This window comes from Myxine glutinosa, chromosome 5 (assembly GCF_964187855.1).
Source record: "Myxine glutinosa chromosome 5, kmMyxGlut1.1, whole genome shotgun sequence".
Lineage (NCBI taxonomy): Eukaryota > Metazoa > Chordata > Myxini > Myxiniformes > Myxinidae > Myxine > Myxine glutinosa.
In genome coordinates, this window is record NC_136265.1 from 140687483 (window position 1) to 140712606 (window position 25124).

The following is a 25124-nucleotide window of genomic DNA, read 5'->3' on the forward strand; positions in this document are numbered from 1 at the left end:
GGCACATGGGATGGCTTTGATTCGTTCTTCGGAGGATTTATGGGAGCTTTACTTGAGAGGAGGCTTACCTTGATCCAATCAGCATCTACTTATCTGCTCGCTCATCCTCAGGAGAAATTGACGAGGGAAATGTGGGAATGTGTTGATAAAGCATCGGATAAAAATGCTGGATCCAATTCTTATTTATTTATTTGTTTGTTCATTTATTTATTTACTTATTTAGTCATTCATTTGATCAATTTTCATTCATTGGCTCATTCTTTGAATGAATAAATACATTCCCATATTTATTCATTCATTTTATTTGTTTATACATGCATAAATACATAAATCTAGTCTCATAGAGGAGCTGAACGATGGAGCGCAGCGGGTTCACAGACTGACGTAGCATCGATTTGGAACAGGGACACGAGGACATCACACATGAGTGACAAAAAGGAAATGGCAGGAGTGAGGGATAGGGGATAAACGAGAATAGAAGAGAGCAGGTATGGGTTCGGAGACAGGCTGATGTGACAATGAGCATCACTTTAGAAAATTTTGAGAGAGAGGCACGACACAACAGACACAGGGAGTTCATTCCACAGCTGAGGGAATAGAGCAATGGAGGTGAGAATTCAGCTTTTGGGAATTGTGAAGGGTAACCAGGTGTGGGATTCTGGAAGAATGTGTGTGGGAGAGGATGGAGGAACGAGAGAGTGGTAGAAGCGATAAAAGACTTGTGTTGCTTGTACTTGTTGCATGATGGAAGGATATATCCTAAGCTAAATCCCAAACAGATCATATAAACAGAATGAAGAAAGTCAACATTGAGGAGCATGAGAGTTGAAAATATGTCGAGAGAAACGACTGGAAAATTGAACAACAAGGAATGAGAAAGGATATGAATATACATGATGTAGTGACAAGATGACATGAAATTAATGAATGCCTGGTATCTGGGATGATACATCATTGTACTGAGCAGTTATTCTTACAGCTTTGTGAACCACAGATTGGTACGGGGATCATGTGAGCAAAGGAAGTGTGAAATGGATTTGTCAAAGACGAAGCAAATAATTCCGATATTGTTTTATTTATTGACTGAGCCTGCGCGTCTGATGAAATCAATGTGGCATTTGGTACATTTGCATTTGCTGAAATGGATGTTTCGTTGAGGGCTGGCTTCTAGCACAAAATGACCAAGTGTTATTCAAAAGATATCCTTTTGAAATGAAGATACTGGCTCATGCAGGAGTTAAAAGACAAAGCGCAGCGCTTTTATCGACTCCCAAAGGATAATGGGGGTATTTGAGGGGGTGTTGGGAGTAGGGTTGGAAATGCACAAGGAGGAAAGAAGGAATAACACAAAAACGATTAACAATGGCCGAGAGAGGAATATAATGGGAAAGAATCAGTGAGTGTCGAAGAGATTGTGGATGCGCATGAGCGTAGTGTTGGGTGGTGCATTTGAAAGACTGGAGTGAGGAGAATGAGACAACGGATGCGGAGAGATGATTTCACGTCCACAGAGAACAAGTGGAAGAATGAATGAAGGGCGTCAGCCAGTTTTGGACCTTGAGAGGGGGAATTAGTGTGAGTTGTGATGGCTTAGGGAGGGCAGAGGAAGGAGAAAGCAAGAAGATCAAGGCCAGATGTAAGCTTGCATGAAATAGAGAGCCAATTAACTTGCCAATGAATGGAGAGTGACATTCCTTGGGAATCTGCCTCCTGTCTTGAGATTCCATTGGTGCAGAAGGCCATGTTTTTGACTTTTAATGCTCAAGAAGAGCAAAATGGGAAGCTGCAGCCCCAGCCCATATTGGACAGCCATACACCATGCTCCACTCCACATGAAAGCCTTGTGCACCGTGATGATCTCGCTACGGGTCAGGAATGCCTCAGGTCCATGGAGAATAACAAGATGGCATCTAGCCTTTTATGCCAGTCTTGGAACCCCATGTAAAGTTATAGAAGATAGTGAGGCCAAGGAGTTCCAAGGACCGCACTCTTCCAGTGGCTTACAGAGAAGTGGATTGGATAGTTTGGTTGTGGATCCTTGTGGAGAGACAGTGTGAGAGCATGTGACTTGGTCGCAATGAACATCATGTGTTCCCAGTAGCCAGAAGCTCATCTTATCCAGGTTTGGGGATCAGCGCACGTGGACGACTGATCAGCACACCCTCCTACCAGTTATTGTAGGCTAAGTTCTCCCGACCATTTACATTGTGTTTTACTGCTTCATTTTTATTTCTGTTTTCATGTTCATTGTCAGATTTTCTATCCCAAATCGTGTCCTGCTGTTTAATCGTTTAATTTGTCTCCAGAGTTGAGCTGGGACCCAGCTGCTGCAGGCATAGTCACGTGTGCTTGTATTCCAATCATGTCTCCATTCCTTCACTCCTTGTATTCCATTTATTGTTACAACAGATCATGCAGCTCAATCCATTTCCCTTCCTCCCTCAGAAATTCAAACAGGATTATCTGTCCTCCTTCGCTCGGGAAAAAAAAAAAAAAATCAGGAACAAACACTCCGGGAGAAATGAAAAAAACCAACAACAACAACAATGGAAATGAATCTGTTTTCGTTCATTTTATTCTATTTATTGTTACTACTGATCCCTCAGCTCAGTCCATTTCCCCTTCTCCCTCGGAAATTCCTATTCACTCAGAAAAAGCCAGAAATAAACACTCGGGAAAAAAGCTCAACAACAACAATATCTGGGGCAAACGAAATGCAAACTCAAATCTCATTTCCTATCACTTCTTCACAATATCCCCAAACTGAAAAAAATGCTTTTCTTTCCTTAAAACCTCTTCACAACATTAAAAAAAACGCTTCTAAAATGCATCTTTCAATGCCGAGCTCTGCTTACTACTCCACGAGGAACAACTCGTCCATTCTTCTTCTTCATCACAATATCTTCCTATTCTCCTTGACGAGGCTTAATTCTCAAAACCTCCTCATTCCTAAGCACGTGGTTCAACAAACTCCCTATTTCACTTACAACCAAATTTTTATCCAGGCCTTCAACCAAAAACATTCTCGCCACCACCACACCCAGGAGGTCTGTCGCAGGTTATCCAGTCTCGGAGTCCTGAGGCATAATTTCGCAAAAGGCTTTCTTCTGCTTGGGAATCAGCCAACATCACAGCATAACATAAAAAGGTACAAATACTTATAACTACAGACCAATTCGTTTACTTCCAATAATCAGCAAGGTCATGGAATCCATCATCACAGTTGACATAAAATAAGTCCTTTTGTACACCAACCTCATCTCAGACCATCAGTTCGGATTTGGACCTGTTCACTCTACCTTGGACATGCTGTTTCTACTCACCCAACAATGGATGGAGGCCCTCAATATCAGGCATGAGATCAGGGCCATCCCTTTGGACATGTATCGACCTTTCGATAAAGCCTGTCATCCTGCCTTACTCTCCAAACCCTCTGCCTACGGAATCCAAAGTCAACTCCACTCTTGGATTGCTGACTTCCTCCACTCTTGTAGCCAACATTTGATTCTCAACACAACCCTTTCTTATCCTCTCCCTCTCAAGGCTGGAGTACCCCAAGGCAGTGTTCTCGGGCTCAACTTATTCCTAATCTTCATCAATGATGCCTCTGATCATTCTGATCATTCATTTTGATCTGATCATTCATCATTCTGATCAAAACCTTCTTTATCTCTTTGCTGATGACTCCACTCTCTGCCGTGTCATCCATCATCCTTCTGACAGACAGGCAGCAGCCTCATCCCTCTACAGCGACCTTCAGTAAAAGCACCATCTGGTTGAACACTTGGAATATGTCTTTCAATCCTGAGAAATCCTACACAGTCACTCTCTCTCTCTTTCCGAAAGGACCATACAGCAAATCCTCTCATCTACTTTCTCAATAATCCTCTCAAAGAGGTTCAGTTACTCATACTCTTGGGTCTCACTCTCAGCCATAATCTCTCTTGGGCAAGCCACGTTTCAAAGATGCCCCCCAAAGCCAGATACCAACTGGGCATCCTCCATCGTTCAACTTGGCACACCTGAGTTCTTATCCACCTGCAAAGCTTTCATCCGCAGCTTGATGGAATACTGCTCTCCCATCTGGGCTGGTTCCCCTGCCTCACATATTTCTCAGCTTGACGCCATGGAAACCAAGGCCTTCAAGATCATTGGAATCTCCCGCGATGAAACTGAGTCAATGAGCCTATCGCTTTGCCATTCTCGACAGGTTGGTGGTCTCTCTGTCTTCTTCCGCCTCATTTCTGGTCTTGCACCCTCCGCTCTTACCATGCTTATGCCCCTCCCCATCTGCAGGACATACACAGTCTACCAGCAACCCCTTCCTAAAGAAACTGCCTAAATCCAGAACCATTGCTCTCCTCTACTCATTCATACCTCTTTTTCACTCCTGTGGAACCACCTTCCACACTCTCTTCAATCTCATTCTTCCCTCCAGGTCTTCACGACAACTGCTCAGTAACATCTCAAGTTATCCCCCATCCAAAACCATGATCTTTTCTCCACCCGTTAAACCATCCCCCTCCCTTCTCAAAACCTTGCTTATGTATCCAACTTGTTTCATCCCTTGCTGTACCCCCTACCACTCGTCGTTACCTACATCCCGCGATTGTCCATCTCCATCGGTTTTCTCCCTCTGCCCTGCTGTTGGCGTTTCCCCATTCTCCTGCTTTTCCTTTTGCTGTGTTTTGTCCTGATCTTTATGTGCCCTGGCTCTTCCACGAGCCTAGACCTTGTATATATAAAAAAGTACAGATACATTCAAAGTACACCGCCCCATGCCAAATAAATAAATATCCTCCAGCGCGGCATTGCCGCCGTGCAGCTCATAGAGACTGTAATGGGTGGGAGAGGTGCACAATAATTGATTGATTAATTGCATAAATAAAATCAATAAATAATCATAAAATATTTTCTTAATCAATCGGCGAATAGCATACCTAAACCACCAGTGCTTCGTCCGAAGCTGTAACTTTTTGAAAATTAATTAAATATGTCATTAAACGAAAAAATTAAATAATTAATCGAATAATTGATTAATCAATAAATCAAAAATATCCTTTATAGCCACATCACTTGGTCGCTGCCGTGTCCAAATACCGTATTAGCTTCCGAGCTCAAAAGGTGCCTGAGATATTGCCCAGATGAGAAAAAAAAAGATTAATAATGAAAATAAATAAATAATAATCATAACATAATTAAATAATTCATCAATTGGCTAAGAGAATACCTAAGCCACCACCGTTTCATCCGAATCTGTAAGTTTAAAATTTTTTATTTAATCAAGTCATTAATCGAATAATTAAATAATAAATCGATTATTTGATTTATCAATAAGTCAAAAATAGTCTTTAGAGCCAAATCACTTGGTCGTATAAAATATCAAATCAGTGTCAAAATATCAGCTTCCTTGATCAAAAGGTGCCTGAGATATTGCCCAGATGAGAAAGGAAATAAGTACTTAATTAATCGATAATAATTAAATAACTAATCAATTCATTGGTTTAATCAAAAAAGAAAAAAAGTACTGTTTTGCCAAAGCACTAGCTCACTATTGTGCAGAAATTTCAGCTTTCTATCTCAAAGGATGGCTGAGATATCGCCCGGCCAAACAAACAAGAAAGAAAACAAGAAAGAAAAAAAAAAAACAAGAAGACGTCATGCGGAGCACGATACTTGCAAAATACGCCCCCAACCCCTCCCCAAGAAAAAAAATTCCATTGATACAGCAAATTGTCCATTTCATCAAGATTAAAATTGACAATCTTGATCAAAGCTCGGGTCAATAGGAAGAAAAATGACGATTTTTCAGATGAAAAATGATGATTTTGGAAGGTTGACCTTGAGTTGATCTTTGACCTCAAAAATAGTTGGTTTCCATATTTAGTGACTCATTGTGCAAATGCTGTTCAATTTTCAAGTCAATCGGATGAAAATTGATGGTTTGTCAGATTAAAAAGTGATGATTTTGGAAGTTTGACCTTGAGTTGACCTTTCATCTTTTGACCTAAAAATAGTATGTTTCCCAATTTAGTGACTCGATATGCAAATGCTGTTCAATTTTCAAGTCAATCGGTTGAGAATTGATGGCTTTTTAGATGAAAATTGATGATTTTTAAAATTTGACCTTAAGTTGACCTTTGACCTTTTGACCTCAAAAATAGTTCATTTCCCAATTTAGTGACTTGATATACAAATGCTATTCAATTTTAAAGTCAATTGGATTTAAAATGGCGATTTTAGAAATTTGACCTCCAGATGACCTTTGACCTTTGACCTCAAATCAATAGGCTTCTCAAATGGGACGACTTATACAACTTGGTGAAGTTTCGTGAAGATCGGATTAGAATTGTGACCTGTAGGCCGGTGACAAACAGACAGACAAACAGACAGAACCACAAACGGAACCGACCAATATACTTGAAAAATCTTCAATTTTGCAAGTAACAAGAAACCAGAGTGAAAACCGAGTACTTCCTTTCAGCGCGCATCATTGCCGAGCCCCCTTCGGTGCCCGGCAATGACGTTATGTAGCGCCTGGAGATGGCATACGAAAGGAGCGGTGGACAACAAAGTTATAATGAAATGGAATTAGTAGCCTTTCATTTTTTTCTTTTATGGATATCGCCCCAGGCAAGGTATATAGCCACTCTAGGTAAGGGGCTAGGATAAAGTTAGAAAAATATAAGGACAAAGCAAAACAAAACAACAACAACAAAACAAAAACATCCAAGGCACAGGAAGTAGCAGAGGTCGGGTAAAATGTGATTTCACCTCAAAGATGTAGGAAGTATGCATTGACATTCCTCTTAAAGCAGAGTAAATCGTAGGATAATGGAAAGCATGTTACAGGTAGTGAATGAAAGCGCCAGACAGCACCGGGGATAAAACTATCAGCATAGCCTTTCATTCTGCACTTTGGATCAGCTATAGTGTATGTGTGTGCTGAGATGGCAAACCGAGTCTTACGTCCAAACACTCATATGGGAGGAACCAAGTTAGAAAGTCCAACAGAACATTTGCCATGGAAATATCTGTAGAACAAGCCAAGAGTAGCAATCGACCTACGGTGAGAGAGTGGTTGAAGAGTTGAAACCATCTCCACACCAACCAGGTTGACTATGCGTTTCTGGAGCCCATCAAGTAAAGATAAATGGCAAGCTGGTGCTCCAGCCCAAATGTGACAACAGTCACTCCATGAGGGGACGTATAGTTCCCTTATACAGGTACAAAATGGCCTCAGGAAGTAAATACCTCTGCGCTCGATAAAGACAACCAACTCGATTGGAAGCACTCTGAGCAATACCAGAAATGTACTGATCCCAACGGAGGTTAGAGGACATGTCCAGACCAAGAAGCCGAACCTCCGATGATTCTGTTAAGGTTGAAGATCCCATGTGCACAGAAGGAAAACACCTGTTTTTAGAACGAGATATGAACAACAGTTTGTTTTCTTTGCATTGAAGATTACCAGCCAGTCGTGCCCCCACCTCAACACATTCTCCGAATTATTGTCCAGAGAAACTCCGACCTCATTACGAGTGGCATTGAGTGAATGAGCAGATGTACAGTAGAGTGAGGAATCATCAGCATACATGGCTAGCTGAGACAAAACATTATCAGGAAGATCATTGATATAAACAAGGAACAATGTGGGACCAAGGACAGAACCCTGTGGAACACCAGAATTGACGGAGCAAGTAGGAGAAGATTGACCCTCAAGTACCACCTTCATCTTGTAATTTGTAAGGAAAGTTGAGATTATTGAAAGTATCACTCCAGATACACCATATGACTGAAGCTTGTGGAGCAGACCCCTGTGCCAAACTTTATCAAAAACTTTTGAGATATCCAAAGCAACTAATTGAGCTTCACCCTTGAGCTCCAATGCCCTGTTGAAACGATCTGTAATTAAGGATAGCAGATCACCAGTGGAGCGAGAATAGCGAAAGCCATACTGGCAATCAGTGAGAAGTTCATTGTCCTCCAGAGGGCTGAGGAGTTGTTCATTGATGAAGCATTCAAATACCTTACTTATTACAGGAAGCAGGCTGATGGAGCGATCGTTACTTGGTTCAGAATGCTCACCGGCACCCTTGAAAACAGGAACAACAGAAGCCACCTTCCATGAGGAAGGAAACACTGAAGCAGACAAGCGCAGATTGTATAGCATGTCAAGAATTGGTGATAGTTTGGGACAACACATCTTCAATACAATCACTGGGATTCCATCAGGACCAGTCGCTTTTGAGGCATCTAGGGTATGAATAATTCTGGCAACTTTCATAGGAGTGATAAATGGAACAAGAATATCAGAGTCTGTACGAGATGGAAAATCAGGAAGAGGTATCCCTGGTCATCGAGTGTTGAATTAGAAACAAAGCGGTGTGAAAAAAGGTTAGTCTTATCCAGAGGTGAAGTAACAACCTCTGGTCCATGAAAAAGAGGAGGTATAGAACATTTACAGCAGTTGAGTACACTGTTGGCAATCCGCCAAAAGTCCCAAGAGCCAATCCGCTGAGTTGCAATGTTATCGGCTACAGAAGCAGCATATTGTTGCTTGGCATCCTCAAGAACTCTTTTCCAGTGGGTACTTGCTTTGCGGAAGAGACATAAGACTGACGTACCCTTCTGCACAAGGTAGAGGCATCCTCAAAATGATGAAGGTGATTTTCAATTCTCCTTCACAAGCCTTAGAGCCTGAAAATATAGAGAGAGGATGAGACAGTCGCTTTCATTTGATGGAGATCAACAATAATGTGGGTCAAAAGATGCTGAGTGTGAAGATCATGGCAAACGACAACATCAAGGGCAACCCTCTGCTTCTGCTCCTGCAATAAATCTGAGAATCACTTGAATGGGGGGTCCTTGGATACCAAAGGAACACGACTTGAAAATCAAGCCTGGATGTCAGACAGTGTCAATGGCTGAAGAGCGATGGCCCTAACCTTTTGATTGTAATTCGGCACATCCACTGCCGTGCCAGAAGAAGCAACATGTCCATCGTGGAACGGCGAGGTCGGAAGTCAAAATGGTTGTCAGAGATTGCCGATTTAGAGAAAAGAGAGTACTTTGATGCCTGAGGGTAGAAACATGTCGCCAACACAGAATCTTTAAATATCTGACTTTAACACTGTGTCCGAGCAGTTGTAACTTTACAGATTTTCCCTCTCTCTCCCTCTACCTCGCTCGATGTCTCTCTTTCCATCTTTCTATCCCTCTGTCTTTTTATTGCTCTGTATTTCTATCCCTCTGTCTTTCTATCTCTCTGTCTTTCTATCTCTCTGTCTTTCTATCTCTCTGTCTTTATATCCCTCTGTCTTTCTATCTCTCTGTCTTTCTATCTCTCTGTCTTTATATCCCTCTGTCTTTCTATGAGTATCCCTCTGTCTTTCTATCCTTCTGTCTTTCTGTGTGTGTGTGTGTATGTGTGTGTGTGTGTGTGTGTGTGTGTGTGTGTGTGTGTGTGTGTGTGTGTGTGTGTGTGTGTGCATCTGCATTCCCTGGTTGTCCATCTGCATCCCCTGGCTCCCTCTATGTATTTCTCTCTCCCTCTCCCCCTCTCTCCCCCTCTCTCCCCCTCTCTCCCCCTCCCTCCCCCTCTCTCCCCCTCTCTCGCCCTCTCTCCCCCTCTCTCCCCCTCTCCCCCCCTCTCCCCCTCTCTTGCCCTCTCTCCCCCTCTCTCCCCCTCTCTCCCCCTCTCTCTCTCTCTCTCTCCCCTCTCTCCCCCTCTCTCCCCCTCTCCCCCCCTCTCTCCCCCCTCTCCCCCTCTCCCCCTACAATTTGATTGTGTGTTTCTTCGTGTGTGCACAGGTGTGATGTGGCTCGCTGTTATGGCTGAAGCCCTATTTGTAGGTCTTCTAGGCCTTTCAGTGGTGCTTCTCTCTGCTGAGCTCTTTCTCACTCACAGCAAACTTACTGCACTCAAACTCAACGCCTTTGGAGCTGTCACCAGCGTGCTTGCAGGTAAAAATAACCCGATGATTAGCATCGTTGAAATTTGTCACATCATCTAATTAGCTTCCATCATCATCTAATTGGCTAAGCCCCGCTCTTGCAGGGGAAATGGCCTCAAAATGCCTGTTGTTGATGTTGTTTGTGTCTAATTAGCTTCCACTTGTATTTTTCCAGATTGACGATTCACTTGTACAACTTACACTTTACATTTTTCCTTCCCAACTGTTTTATACTTTGTTATTTATCACTGCCTTTCACTCAACCGTCAAGTCATCAATGTTGTCTGAAGATGAGGAATAAGGTCTCCTTAACAATGCTTTAACTTTACTCTGATCAAGCAATCACATAAATTACTCTTTAAAGTTACAATTCCTCACAACTTGCATCCATTTTGTGTTTATATTGCTGGAAAAGTCAACCACAGGAGATCGAGAAAGAAAGATGTGGAACACATTTCAGAGGCTTTCATGGTGACGGAGGATGGTGTCATCCACACTGAGCATTTGGACATTATTTATATTCTGGAGAATTTGTCCATGTTTCAAAATTCATTAGTCAAAGTTCATTTGAAAACGGCTTCGGTAATTTTTGGTCATAGACATTGGGATACTTCTCAGGAAGAGGGGAAAAGTAATTTTCTTGCACAGTGGCACGACAGCCAAAGGGATTTCACTCGTCGTGGAGTTTTCTTCAAGCCAGTGGAGAGAGTGGATCCAAATTATTAACAAGAACTCTTACTTTCAATTTTTGTTTTTACTTTCAAAAGGGTCGAAAGTGTCTTAAGCCTCTAAGAGTTTTACCCAATAGGGGTCTAAAGTGTCTAAAGGGCCTTAAATTGACGAAGAGGTTTTAAAATCTGTAATGGTCTGAAATTTTTCTAAAGGATTCAAACAAGGTCTATCGGTCTCTAAAGAGTCTAAGTGGGTATTAATGAGTCTAAAGGGTCTTAAAAGTATCTAAATGGATGTTGAGGAGTCCAACAGGTGTAAAGGTCTAACTTTAAAGGGTCTAAGAGGTGTAAGGAGTTTAAGTGGCATAAAGGGTCTTTTTTTTCTTTCTTTTTTTTTGTATACAAGATCGAGGCTCGTGTAAGAGCTAACATCAATCACAAAACAAAAACAAAAAAACAACAAACGGACACACAAAACATACATTAAAGGGAGTGGGAGACAAGATGAAGAGAGAGAGGGAAGCACACAAGTACAACAGCACAGAACAGGGACATCGGGAGATCTGTGGGAGGGGGAGGGCTTGGGGGGAGGAGGCATGGGAAGAGAGGGAGGGAGTTTGTTGCAGAGGTGGGATTAAAGAGGAATGAAAGAGTGAAGGTGAGCAGAGAGTCTTGATTTTGGCAATTTCACCAGAAGAGGCTTGTTGACATCTTGTGCGACCTCCAGGAATATTTGGGGGACAGAGCACAGATAGAGCTGGAGGAACTAGGCCAGATAGGAGTCTTAGGGATCTTTAAAGCATCTAAGGGTCGAAGATGTCTGAAGGGTGTAAAGGGTCTTAAATGTGTATGAAGGGGACTAAAGGTTTAAAGTGCATTTAAAGGGTTCTACAGAGCATTTAACCAGTCTACTGGGGTGTAAAGTGTATATGGGGTCTTAAGGGTCTGTGGTGCTTAAAGTTCGGAAATTTGCATTCTAATAGTATGTAACGGGATTAATAGACGTCAGCACCGTGGAATAATACGTAAATAACAGACATAGTCACGGTCCAAGTCACGTTAAAGCAGTACGTAATTAATAGACATACTCACATTGGTACATCGAGGCTTCACCACCCTCTCCACCCTATCCCCACGCTGGATGCACATTTAAGCATGGTCTGAACTCTAAAGGGTCTCAAAATGGTCAAAGGGGTGTAAAGGTCTTGTGGTCTAAAGGAGTGTAAGGGTTCCAAAGAGTCTAGTGTTTAAAAGGGTCTAAATGGTGTATGGGGTCTATGGTATCTAAAAATGATTGGAAGGTCTAAAATGTGCATTTCAAGAGAACAGTATGTAATTAATAGACATACACTCACTATCCAAGTAATGTTCAAACATTACGTAATTAATAAACATATTCACATGGGTCAACCGATGCTTCACCCTCCTCCTCCCTGAGGGTGGGTGGAGATTGTGCATTAAAGGTCGAATGGTCTGAAAATTGTCTCAAGGGTCTAAAAGGTGGCTAAGGGGTATAGGGATCTAAAGGATCTAAGGCGGATGTAGAAATCAAGCCTCCACTATGGTTGCCAACCTATGGTTGTTTTCCATGTTTTATAAATGCTGAGCATCAATCAAGGAAGAAGCACATACCATTTTGAAAGTTTTTGCTATGACTCAGTCGGGTTTGGACCTCCGACCTCCCAGACTCAGCATAGACGCTCTCACCATTACACAACGGAGTTTGGTTAAATGTACAGATTAAAGAAAGCTGAACTTTAGCCAAAATGTCTCATCCGAGACGAAAGGTTTCATCCCGAAGTGTGCAAGCTACAATTTTGGGCAGGGTCTCGCCCATACGTTGATCAAGCAAACTGACCAATCACCAATGGGCATCAAAGAAATTTAATATTAAGAACATTGGAACAAACTTCAGTTGTTAATTGGAAGGCAAAAAAAAGTGTTTGTCTGACTTTAAGAAGACAAGTTAGTGGTTTCTTTTGTCCGACTCAATCCGTGCATTTGTGTTTCTCTCTTCCTCAATTTATTGTATCTTGTGCTTTTGCTTTTTTTTCCTTCTTCACAAAGAAGAACATTTCATTCATTCGTTCGATTCATTCATTCATTTGCACCACACACCATCAAATTCCATTGCGGGCGAATTTCCTCCTCACCTTCCCAACTTTGTCCCACATATCTATCTGTATGTTAATGTCCGTGCGAAACATTTGTCGTTTTGGAGTGTATTGGAAAAATGAAAGTATTCTCCAGGTTTTTCTCTCCTTCCACCTCTTTGGCATTTTTTTCAATTCCATGATTGCTCTTTCTCTCTCTCAAGCTTTACTGCGGTCATTTCAAATGGCACCGTGGCACCTGCTCCATGCCTGCAGACTTACCGCAACGGACCCTGACGTTGATTCCAATAGTTCCGCACTCGTAGATCTGTTCTCAGGGGGTAATGTTGCTGTGCTTGCTCAAAATGGAACGAAAAATTGGAAGGAAAATAACTTCATGACCATGCTTGTGTCCTTTTCATTGCTGCTGTTTATAAAATTGCCTCTTCTACTCCCGTCCTTACACCTCCACCACCTGCTCCCTCCCGCCCTCCTTCCCCCATCGGACTGTTTTCTATTCCGCTACTAGCAGGAGAGTTTTTTTTTTGTGTGTATACTGAATCGAGGCTCGTGAAAGAGCTAACATTTACTTCACAAACAAATAAACCAGACAAACGAAATATATAAAAAGAGGGAGCGGAAGACAAGATGGGGAGAGAAGGGGAAGCACACAACCACAACATTTGAGAGCAGGGAGATGTGTGGAAGGGAGAGGGCTTGGGGGGAGGAGGCGTGGGAAGGGGGGTGGGAGGGAGGGAGAATTATAAAACACAAGGACACCAAGGACTTCCAGGACAGAAGTTGGTATTTCAAAAAAGTGGAATTGGGGTGAAATTAGCGGGGGTAGAAAAGATCAAGGTTTTGGATAAATAATAATAATAATTCATTTATTTTGTATCGCGCTTTTCATGAAGCCCAAAGGCGCTTTGACAGAGTGCAAAACATAATGCATAACAAAACATGAAAACAACAATTGCAAAAAGACAAGAATCAATAGGGAAATATTTAAAGCAAAAGGAGGGAGAAGGAGAAGTGATAGTCAGGGGTTAAATGCTGTGGGTTGAATGTTGAATGCAGTGCTGAACAGGTGGATGGGGGATGATAAGAGATGGTGGTGAACAGCTGTTTTAAAGACCTGGAGGGAGGAGTGGGATTGAAGAGAGTGAGGGAGTTTGTTCCAGAGGCGGGAGAAAAGAGGAATGAAGGAGTGAAGGTGAGCAGAGAGTCTTGATTTTGGCAGTTTTAACCATAAGAGGGTTGCAGGCAGATCTTGTGCGACCTGTAGGAATATTTGCGGGACAGAGCCCAGAGAGAGCTGGGGGGAGCAAGGCCAGAGAGGAGTCGGTAGAAGACGGAAAGACCACCAACCTGCCTGCGGTGAGTGAGTGAGAGGCCCTTGGAGTTAGCTTCATCCAGTGTTCTTCATCCAGAGTACCCAGTGTTGCCCGATGCTGTTCTAATCCTGTTTGGCATTTTGAAGAAATCATTTTGGTTTTTTGGTTTTTTATTTGTGGGTGTTCCCAACACTCACCCACTATGGAATGTGGTTGGGGATCATTTACTATTACTTTTCACATTGGCTACAAAGTATTAGGCACTATAGAGCAATTTTTTAAAATACCCCAAGAACTTCAACTTTATTATTATATATATTTTTTGAAAAAACGTTTTTCGCCAAAAAAAAAAACACTCCCAAGCAGTCACTGATGAACCCCTTAAAGTTTGAGGAAGATCCGTTCAGCTATCTCTGAAAAAATGGCGACACACAGACAGACAAACAGCTCTCTTCCAGTACCATATCGATACACAAACTACTGTTCTCCTCAAACTCCTTCCTTAATATTCCTAACAGCCACTCCTTCCAATCCTTCTTCCCCAAATCCCATTTCCTTATCCTCTGTGTTCAGCCTCTCTTCACCACTCCAATTGTCATCTGCTCATCATGTCCTCGTGAAACTTTTCAATTAGCTCTCCATGAAGTTTCCAAAGCTTCAAGGAGTCGGGTAATTTGGTCAGGCTAATTGGGTGGTTCCGCAATCTGCTGCATTAATCGGTTACGATTCCAACTTATTATGTTGTTTATTTTGGACATGAAGGACCCCAGTAATTGCTTCCACAAAAACCATCTCTGTTGCACCAAATTATCCCACCTTGTCTCTGCTGCCTTTTTATTTCTTGCATCATGGGAAACGGCAGCTCACGTCGAGCAGATTGCTGACAAATGATTTGTCTTCTTACTCGATATTAATTAAAGGGAACCAAATGTTATTGCGCAAAGATGCCAACAATTCTGTGCCTTCTCTCGAAGGATGTCCAAAGCTAATGCCACTTGAAATTAGAACTTGCTGATGTGTCTCCTACATCTGATGTTTAGTGCAAATTGATCGCATCACACTAAAGTATATGAGCTCCATTTTATTCCCTCCTCTTTCACACCCTGCCCCCCTTTGCAATGCTGTTTGTGTTTGGATGAGGCATTCAAATTACAATTGCACAAAATACACGATGGTAATCAAATGAGAACCCTGATCCAACTATAACATTAACAAACTCAGGTGGTTAACGCCAATCAGGTATGGAATACAGGACAGGAGATGGGGTTGAGGTTTGGGGGGAAGAGAGTGCCATTGAGGTGCGCAGTCCTTTATCATGGGACCAAGATGAATCAAAATGTCCACCGACAAAAGCATTCTGAGTATGAAGGACAGCGAATGGGTTTGGATTTTTAATTTCGGTTCCATCTCATATGTGGGAGTTAAAAAGTACACAAATCCATGGCCGTGCAATATTTCCACATAACCAGTATTCCCAGCAGATCCAAAGAGCAGCGTGCTTCCAGGACCTATGGAGATGGAAGGACCACCTTGACACACGCCACACAGAGAGCCAAGGACTGCCTGTTGGCAGGGTGCAAGACCAATCCCTGTCGGCAGGGTGCTAGACCAATCCCTGTCGGCAGGGTGCTAGACCAATCCCTGTCGGCATGGTGCTAGACCAATCCCTGTCGGCAGGGTGCTAGACCAATCCCTGTCGGCAGGGTGCTAGACCAATCCCTGTCGGCATGGTGCTAGACCAATCCCTGTCGGCAGGGTGCAAGACCAATCCCTGTCGGCAGGGTGCTAGACCAATCCTTGTCGGCAGGGTGCAAGACCAATCCCTGTCGGCAGGGTGCTAGACCAATCCCTGTCGGCAGGGTGCTAGACCAATCCCTGTCGGCAGGGTGCTGGACCAATCCCTGTCGGCAGGGTGCTGGACCAATCCCTGTCGGCAGGGTGCTAGACCAATCCCTGTCGGCAGGGTGCAAGACCAATCCCTGTCGGCAGGGTGCTAGACCAATCCCTGTCGGCAGGGTGCGAGACCAATCCCTGTCGGCAGGGTGCTAGACCAATCCCTGTCGGCAGGGTGCTCGACCAATCCCTGTCGGCATGGTGCTAGACCAATCCCTGTCGGCAGGGTGCTAGACCAATCCCTGTCGGCAGGGTGCTAGACCAATCCCTGTCGGCATGGTGCTAGACCAATCCCTGTCGGCAGGGTGCTAGACCAATCCCTGTCGGCAGGGTGCTAGACCAATCCCTGTCGACATGGTGCTAGACCAATCCCTGTCGGCAGGGTGCTAGACCAATCCCTGTCGGCAGGGTGCGAGACCAATCCCTGTCGGCAGGGTGCTAGACCAATCCCTGTCGGCAGGGTGCTAGACCAATCCCTGTCGGCAGGGTGCTAGACCAATCCCTGTCGGCAGGGTGCTAGACCAATCCCTGTCGGCAGGGTGCTAGACCAATCCCTGTCGGCAGGGTGCTGGACCAATCCCTGTCGGCAGGGTGCTGGACCAATCCCTGTCGGCAGGGTGCTGGACCAATCCCTGTCGGCAGGGTGCTAGACCAATCCCTGTCGGCAGGGTGCTAGACCAATCCCTGTCGGCAGGGTGCTGGACCAATCCCTGTCGGCAGGGTGCTAGACCAATCCCTGTCGGCAGGGTGCTAGACCAATCCCTGTCGGCATGGTGCTAGACCAATCCCTGTCGGCATGGTGCTCGACCAATCCCTGTCGGCAGGATGCTACACCAATCCCTGTCGGCAGGGTGCTACACCAATCCCTGTCGGCAGGGTGCTAGACCAATCCCTGTCGGCAGGGTTCTAGACCAATCCCTGTCAGCAGGGTTCTGGAGAACCAGGATGAGTATCAAGATAAGCTCAGGGTCATCAGGAGTTTTGCAAAAACAGATCCTGCTCAACAAGGCACCTCCATGTTTCGAAAATCTCCATGTTTAGTTTGTTCTATTGATCACACCGGTCTTTCAAATGTTTGTTTTTTTTGTGTCACCTTTTGCATGGCACACCATTCTCAACCCAATCAGTGAGAACGACCAACGAGTTAATCTGAGAACAAGCTATTCGGTGGTATTTTCCAATTGGTTAGCGCTGATCTGGCCAATGAGATTCGTCTGTGATGAGGTCGTTACCCCCATGGGCGTCCAATGCTTTGAAAATGTGGGGGGTGGGGGGGGGGGGACATTGCCTATCTGAAGCATGAAACACAGAGGAATTGTCGAATTAAGCTTCACAAGAGCTTGCAGGACAAACAAGAAGCAATCTGAGAAGACGTTCCACTTGAGGAAACATGCGTCGCACCTCTGGCACCATGTTGCCAAACACCTTCCGGTATCCCTGTATAAAAGGTGGGGGGGGGGGGGGGGACATGTCCCCCATCTTTCGACGCCCATGGTTACCACGCACTGGAGGCAACTCTTGCATCATCATCACTTTGTCCCAACATCCGCACACCAAGATCCTTGATGGAGGAACAGATGCTTTGGAGGTCACCCCTCACACTTTACTCACCCTGGTGGACCAAAATACGTGGGGTTTACCGTCGAGGGGTCATATTCACCACAGGTGTCTGTTTGGTTCCACTCCTCTCCGGCAGTCTTCAAGTCACCAAGGAGACCTGATGTATACAATTTAAGGTCTTTTAATTATTTATATATTTCTTCACATGCCATTGCATCTGCAAAAATTTCACTCGAGACTCTAGAGGGTATGAACAGGAAGAAGACAAAGACAAACAGAGACACAAGACTACAACACTCAAATGCACTGCAAAAACTATTGTCATGTAAGTGAAGCTTCAATCCAAGCTTGTGAAACATCGTGTATACTCCTTGATGTTACAACCTCGAACTCATAACATCTCTCGGTTAAAATATTTCATGACATTCACTCAACAATGGATATACTCCTAACTCGGCAATGGCTGGATGTCTATCTAAAACATAGGGATGTCTGTATTGCGCCATTGTGTGTATGTGGCCTTTGGTCTTAACCTTAAATTCTGAGAAATAAATAAGGTACTGGCATTGGCTGAAAGCTGTTTTTTTCTATTTATACACAGGGAGTTGGGATAGTGGGGCAAATATATTGTTGCGGATCTCAAACGTCGGCCTCCCCCTTATCAAGGGGGGATTAGTCCCCTTGTCTTTTTACTAGCCGACGCGATCCGGGGCTATCACGTTCCTTCCGGTCGGTGTTAAATAGGGTTGTAAGCCGAATTAGTGTTATTACCTAAGTACTAACACCGGCCGTAAAGCAAGTAAATAACTCCACCCGAACCACGGCGTTAGTGGACACGCCGAGCGATAGTGAGCCGCGATTCGGGCCGTTAACGGGAACTAACCCGATTGGAGCGGTTCTTAATCGTGCCACGCTTACCCAATGGAGAAATCACTAAGACGGTTGAATTAAGAGGAAAACAGGAAGAACAGGTAATTTATTATACACTTTGTACAAAGAAGAGGTAGAAAAAGAAGCAATGTACAGGGAAGAGGAAGAAGCAGATACACAGGGCAGCCTTATACAGTCTTATACTTATCCCCTGGACACGGGCCCGTTCGCACTCAGACTCACTCTCAGACTCACTCACACGGGGTTGTAGATGGTCGGGTTGAGGGTCCACCGATGGCGTCCACAGCTCGCTCCGGTCCCCAACTTGTACTACGAAGCAGATGGTGGTCGTAGACGGCAGGCAAGATCGCCCCGTGTCGGTGGCGCGGATCGGACAATTATACTGGGGGGGGATTGGTAAGCTGGCGATTATCCTGGCGTATGTAATAGTTGTACTGGCGCCTTATACGCGCTCCCGGAGTAGTTCGGTACAATGCGCCACTTCCAAATCTCCAATGAGCCCTCGCAAACGACGCAATGCGCTCCAACCAAGTCCAGGTTCTTTGCCACTGCTGTGGGCACGCAAGTCCTTGGACAGTCCTTCAATACCACGTAAGTTCTCTTGGTAAAACGCAATCGTTCAAGTCCTTCTCAATACTCGAGCGCCTGCCTCTCCCTTCTCATAACTCGTTCAACAGAGGACCCCGGCTCATAACTGAGGTGGGGGCCTCGCGCGAAGGGTTTTATTGCCACGCCCAGCGAACCCTCTGGAACCTCTAGCCACACCCTGTCAGGCGATGTCGCCTCAGCCCTGGTTGGTTGTTGGGGTCTTACCGGCTCCGCCCTTGATGTCCGCTTGACGTGGCCACACCCCCACCCTTGTGCTCCGCCCCTTGTCCAGGCCTTACCTCGTGGCATTTGGCTGGTTTGAGTGAGCAACTGGCAGCTAACGCTGCCGGCCCAACGCGAGGGGCAATGGGGTGCAGACTGGATGGTGAGCAATGGAGTCGATTGAAGGGAGGCTGCAAACTGAACGGGGCCTACTCTTATTTGTTTTACACAACGCAGATGATAACTATTGGAAATGGCCTTATCTCATATATACTAAGAAATAACTAATGTTCTAAGGTGACCTACGTGTTGCATGTGGCCTAACTATGGGGTGCAACCTTTAACCTTTAATGATGTTACCTGTGTGGGTTCTCAAAACCGCAACAATATTTTGTGCCATGGCGAATAAATCCCCCTGTATTCAGTAGGGGTCAGTAAACCACTTGCACTGTGGCACGTGTACAGGCGAAATTTGTAAGTCGTCTCCCTCCCCCTTTCTCAATCGTTGGGGTGGGGGAATTTTTTTGTGTCCATGACAAGTCTCTGGGTACCATCAAAACGGCAGCAAAATTTGGTGGGAATTGACCCAGCCCTGTTTTTAACCTGCGCTCGTGAAGCAAAAGCTGGGGTGAAGTGATCTGGTTGCGTGCATACATGTGGCGTACGTACGTACGTACATACTTACGTACATACAGTCATGTGAAAAGGTAAGTACACCCCATGTAAAGTTTTGACTTTTTCAACATATTTCAACATACAGCTATTTGATCTTCATTTCAACAATATTGATAGATAAAGGTGATATAATATAACAAATATCATGAAACATTTACATTTTGTAGTCCATTGTATAATTTAAATATACATAATTGCAAATTTCGCCTGTGGAAAAAGTAAGTACACCCTTGGCTCTAATAGGTGGTATTGCCCCCTTTGGCAGAAACAACCTCAAGTAGGCGTTTCTTATAACTGTCTACCAGTCTCTGACATCGACTGGGAGATATTTTTGCCCACCCCTCCATGCAGAATTATTTGAGCTGTGCGATGTTTGAGGGGTAGAGAGCTATTTGGCCACAGTACCAGAAGACATGTTTGGCGAAAACCAAAGGCAGCATTTGACCACAAGAACCTGATACCAACTGTAAAGCATGGTGGTGGAAATATTATGGTTTGGGGGCAGCTTTGCTGCATCAGGGCCTGGGCAGCTCACCATCATAGAATCCACTATGAATTCTTCATTGTACCAGAGGGTGCTTGAGGATAATGTGAAGCCATCTGTCGGAAAGTTGAAGCTCAACCGAAGGTGGACCTTAAACATGACAATGACCCTGAGCATACCGCTAAATCCACCAAGGAATGGCTGAAAAGAAAGAAATGGAGGGTTCCGGAATGGCCAAGTCAAAGCCTGCATCTAAATCCCATCGAGATGTTGTGGGGGGATTTGAAACGAGCTGTGCATGCAAGAAACCCCTCAAACATCGCACAGCTGAAAGAATTCTGCATGGAGGATTGGGCAAAAATTTCTCCCAGTCGATGTCAGAGCCTGGTAGACAGTTATAAGAAACGCCTACTTGAGGTTGTTTCTGCCAAAGGGGGCAATACCACCTATTAGAGCCAAGGGTGTACTTACTTTTTCCACAGGCGAAATTTGCAATTATGTATATTTAAATTATACAATGGACTACAAAATGTAAATGTTTCATGATATTTGTTATATTATATCACCTTTATCTATCAATATTGTTGAAATGAAGATCAAATAGCTGTATGTTGAAATATGTTGAAAAAGTCAAAACTTTACATGGGGTGCACTTACTTTTTCACGTGACTGTACGTACATACGTTCGTATGTGCGTGTCTGTATTAAAAAAAAAATTCTCAGCAACCGTTGGTCCGAGTGATGCAAAATTTTCACCATAGGAGCACCTCCGGCTGTAGAAATTATTTTACTCATATTTATGACTTTATAGGTCACATGGTCCGGACGCCATCTTGGAAAAAGGTTGCACCTCGATATCTCCAAAACCGCTTAATGGAAAAAATTAAAACATGGCTCATTGTAAAGAAATGCGCATGGGGAGTAAATGTTGTTAACGATGAGGTCATTGGTGCTTTAAGTATGACGTCATAATTCGACAGGGATAACGCTTAGTCTGATCAGTTTAAAAGTTTTTGAGCTTGATCTACACAACAATTATATCAGAGAATGTAAGTTTATGATGTCATTGCTCACGTGGTCTGGCAGCCATATTTAAGCAAATTAAAAAAACCTTCAAAAACACAAGAGGTGGCTCGCATCAAGTTGACTGCGCTGTGTAGGTATTATATGAATACCCTTTAGTTTTCTATGCTTTTCAAATGTGTGCACACACAGAACTAGAATGGCACCCAGTAGAGCGCATACCTCTCTCTGCCAGGCTGAACAGTTTAGGTTTTGCATCCCACTGATAGGCTGGATCTGGATCCGGACCTGAAGCAAAATCGAATTGACTTGTTCTTGTCACCGAACCAACTTATCCATCAACTTTTATCATAACTCCTCCATAGGTTTTTGTAATATCCTGCCATATATTGTTATTGACACCATCGCTCAATGGTGAAGAATCACTTAAATTTATTTTTATAAATTGCCGTATCCGGATCCGAATTCAGATCTTCACCAAAATCAAATTGATTCATTCTTGTCACACAACCAACCTGTCCACCAAGTTTCATCCGAATCAATCCAAAACATTTTGAGATACACTACATGGCCAAAAGTATGCGGACACCCCTTCTAATTAGTGGATTCGGCTGTTTCAGCCACACCCATTGCTGACAGGTATATATAATCAAGCACAAAGCCATGGAATCTCCATAGACAAACATTGGCAGTAGAATGGGCCGTACTGAAGACTTCAGTGATTTTCAACGTGGCACCGTCATAGGATGCCACCTTTCCAACAAGTCAATTCGTTAAATTTATGCCCTGCTAGAGCTGCCCTGGTCAACTGTAAGTGCTGTTATTGTGAAGTGGAAACGTCTCGGAGCAACAACAGCTCAGCCGCAAAGTGGTACGCCACACAAGCTCACAGAACAGGATCGCCGAGTGCTGAAGGGCGTAGCGCGTAAAATTCATCTGTCCTCGGTTGCATTCATCTGTCCTCGGTTGCATTCATCTGTCCTCAATCAGACCGATTTCCAAACTGCCCCTGGAAGTAACGTCAGCACAACAACAGTTCGTCGGGAGCTTCATGAAATGGGTTTCCATGGCCGAGCAGCCGCTGACAAGCCTAAGATCACCATGCGCAATGCCAAGCGTCGGCTGGAGTGATGTAATGCTTGCCACCATTGGACTCTGGAGCAGTGGAAACACGTTCTCTGTAGTGATGAATCACGTTTCACCATCTGGCAGTCTGACGGACAAATCTGGGTTTTGCAGATGCCAGGAAAACGCTACCTGCCCGCATGCATAGTGCCAACTGTAAAGTTTTGTGGAGAAGGAATAATGGTCTGGGGCTGTTCTTCATGGTTCGGGCTCAGCCTCTTAGTTCCAGTGAAAAGGAAATCTTAACGCTACAGCATACAATGGCATTCTAGACGATTGTGTGCTTCCAACTTCGTGGCAACAGTTTGGGGAAGGCCCTTTCCTGTTTTAGCATGACAATGCCCCCATGCTCAAAGTGAAGTCCAGATCTTGTCGAGATTGGTGTGGAAGAACTTGACTGGCCTGCACAGAGCCCTGACCTCAACCCCACCGAACACCTCTGGGATGAATTGGAATGCCGACTGCGAGCCAGGCCTAATTGCCCAACATCAGTGCCCGACTTCACTAATACCCTTGTGGCTGAATGGAAACAAATCCCTACAGCAATGTTGCAACATCTAGTGGAAAGCCTTCCCAGAATAGTGGAGGCTGTTGTAGCAGCAAAGGGGGGACCAACTCCATATTAATGGCCATGATTTCTGGAATGAGATGTTCAATGAGCACATACGGGTGTTACGTTCGGTTGTCCACATACTTTTGGCCATGTAGTGCATCATCTTCACAGACAGACAGATTGACAGCCAGAAAGAGACAGGCAAACAGACTTTCAGTGGAGTAGGTAAAAACGCCTTATTTAATATAGTAGGATGAAACTGAGTTTACTTGCTTGCCTGATGCAAGTTCCGCCCCACTCAGCAAGATGGGGTGGAGCAGGAGCAATTTTGGGAAAATTTGCATGTGGAGTCCAAGCTCCCCATTTATCCTCAGCAATATCGGCGCAGAGGATCACTCCGTTTTTTTTAGTTCTAGTACTATAGTTTACTGACCAAGGGTCACATACCCTTCCTTATATTGCCATATGAACAATATACGTGGGAATGGCCACTTAATCCCACTATCACCTCATGGGCCTACAATTTCTGGGTGTGCATTATCATAGCCACAGTGGATGTCTTTGCATCTATTAAGTACATGGTTAATGCCTGTATTATGGTTGTGCGTATTACTTACCTTTAATTCAATAACTGTTCATTTTTCCCTTAAGCCCACTCATAGGAGGCTGAACAGATGGTTTATTATAATAATTTTATTGGCAAGCTCTATTGTAGATGTTTTTGAGTAGGGGAGAGTGCTACAAGCTTCCACGGTTGTTTTTGCTACGACTTTGCCTCCCCATCAAAGATGCTTTTTCTATTTGGGGGAGATTTTTATATATCGTTGTTGTTGTTGTTGTTACCTCCGCCACCAAAGGTGGATCGAGGTTACGTTTTCACCCCTGTCTGTCTGTCTATTTGTTTTTCCGTTTGTTTGTGAACAAGATATCTCAAAAAGTTGTGGATGGATTCGGACGAAATTTGGTAGAGAGAGATGTAGCGTATGTGACAAGGACGAAATGATTCGATTTTGGTAAAGATCCTGATCCGGCTAGAATAATTTTTTAAGTGATTCTTCACCATTGGGAGATGGGGACAAAACGATATATAACAGGATATCTCAAAAAGTGTGGACGGATGATTTCGATTAAATGTGATTCTGTATTGTGATTTTCTGATCTACTCTGGGATACAAAACGTAAACTGTTGCTCTCTACTGAGTGCCGTTCTAGTTGTTGTTGTTGTTGTATAGCCACAGGCAGTTCTCTTGAACAAGCCCGCGGCACGGAGACAGCCGATCGATCTCCCAGGAGCTACCCAGAGATCCCCCACATCCAGGATGGTATACCCCCACCATCATGAAGTCAATTGGGCTGCGACAGATTTAGAGAAAGAGATACAGATAGATAGAGAGAAAGAGGAGCAGAAAGAGGAGAAGAGAGAGGAGAAGAGAGAGGCGAAGAGAGAGGAGAAGAGAGAGGCGAAGAGAGAGGAGAAGAGAGAGAGGCGAAGAGAGAGGAAGAGACAGAGGCAAGAGGGTCCACGGGGCCCATTTGGCACTCTGACAGTGACCGCGCTGCCTCACGAATCTGGGCAGCAGGGACTAATGGGGAAGATTTGGCCCCCGACTTGCATTGGGGGGGGGGGGGTACAACTCAACTACCGTAAAGAGGCATCCCCCGGGGAGCATCCCCCGGCCTCCCCATTAGTTGTTTCTACATCGTTTACAGCAGCTATTCCCCCATCATCATGTTTGTGGTTTTACCAGGTCCCATACCTTCTGCCGCGTTTCCTGCTCGACCTCGTTGAGGAAATCACTGCAGTCTGTTCAGCACTTGCACAACCCCTGCTGTCTCTGGAACTGGAACTTTCAACCTTGTGGAAGTTGTTCTGGCACGGACAGGCATCGTCAAGCTGCTGTGTCAGGAAAAGGCCGGAGGCTCACTGCCTTCCAGCACATCGTGCAAAAGTTATTTTGTGCAGTGGAGGGAACCCATGCATGGAGCTATTGTAATGCAGTCAAACAGGCAGTTGTTGGCAACTCAGATGAGGAGAATTTCTGGCATGTGCAATTTT

The 25124-nt window shown here is 44.4% G+C and overlaps 1 protein-coding gene across 1 annotated transcript in view; it reads left to right on the forward strand.

Moving 5' to 3' along the window:
• Positions 1-25124, forward strand: part of LOC137428378 (germ cell-specific gene 1-like protein) — a 113794-nt gene that overhangs the window by 30104 nt on the left and 58566 nt on the right. Inside the window, exon 3 of the mRNA XM_068118301.2 lies at positions 9814-9966. Coding sequence (XP_067974402.1) covers positions 9814-9966 — 153 coding nt within the window. The remainder of the gene's footprint in view (positions 1-9813; positions 9967-25124) is intronic.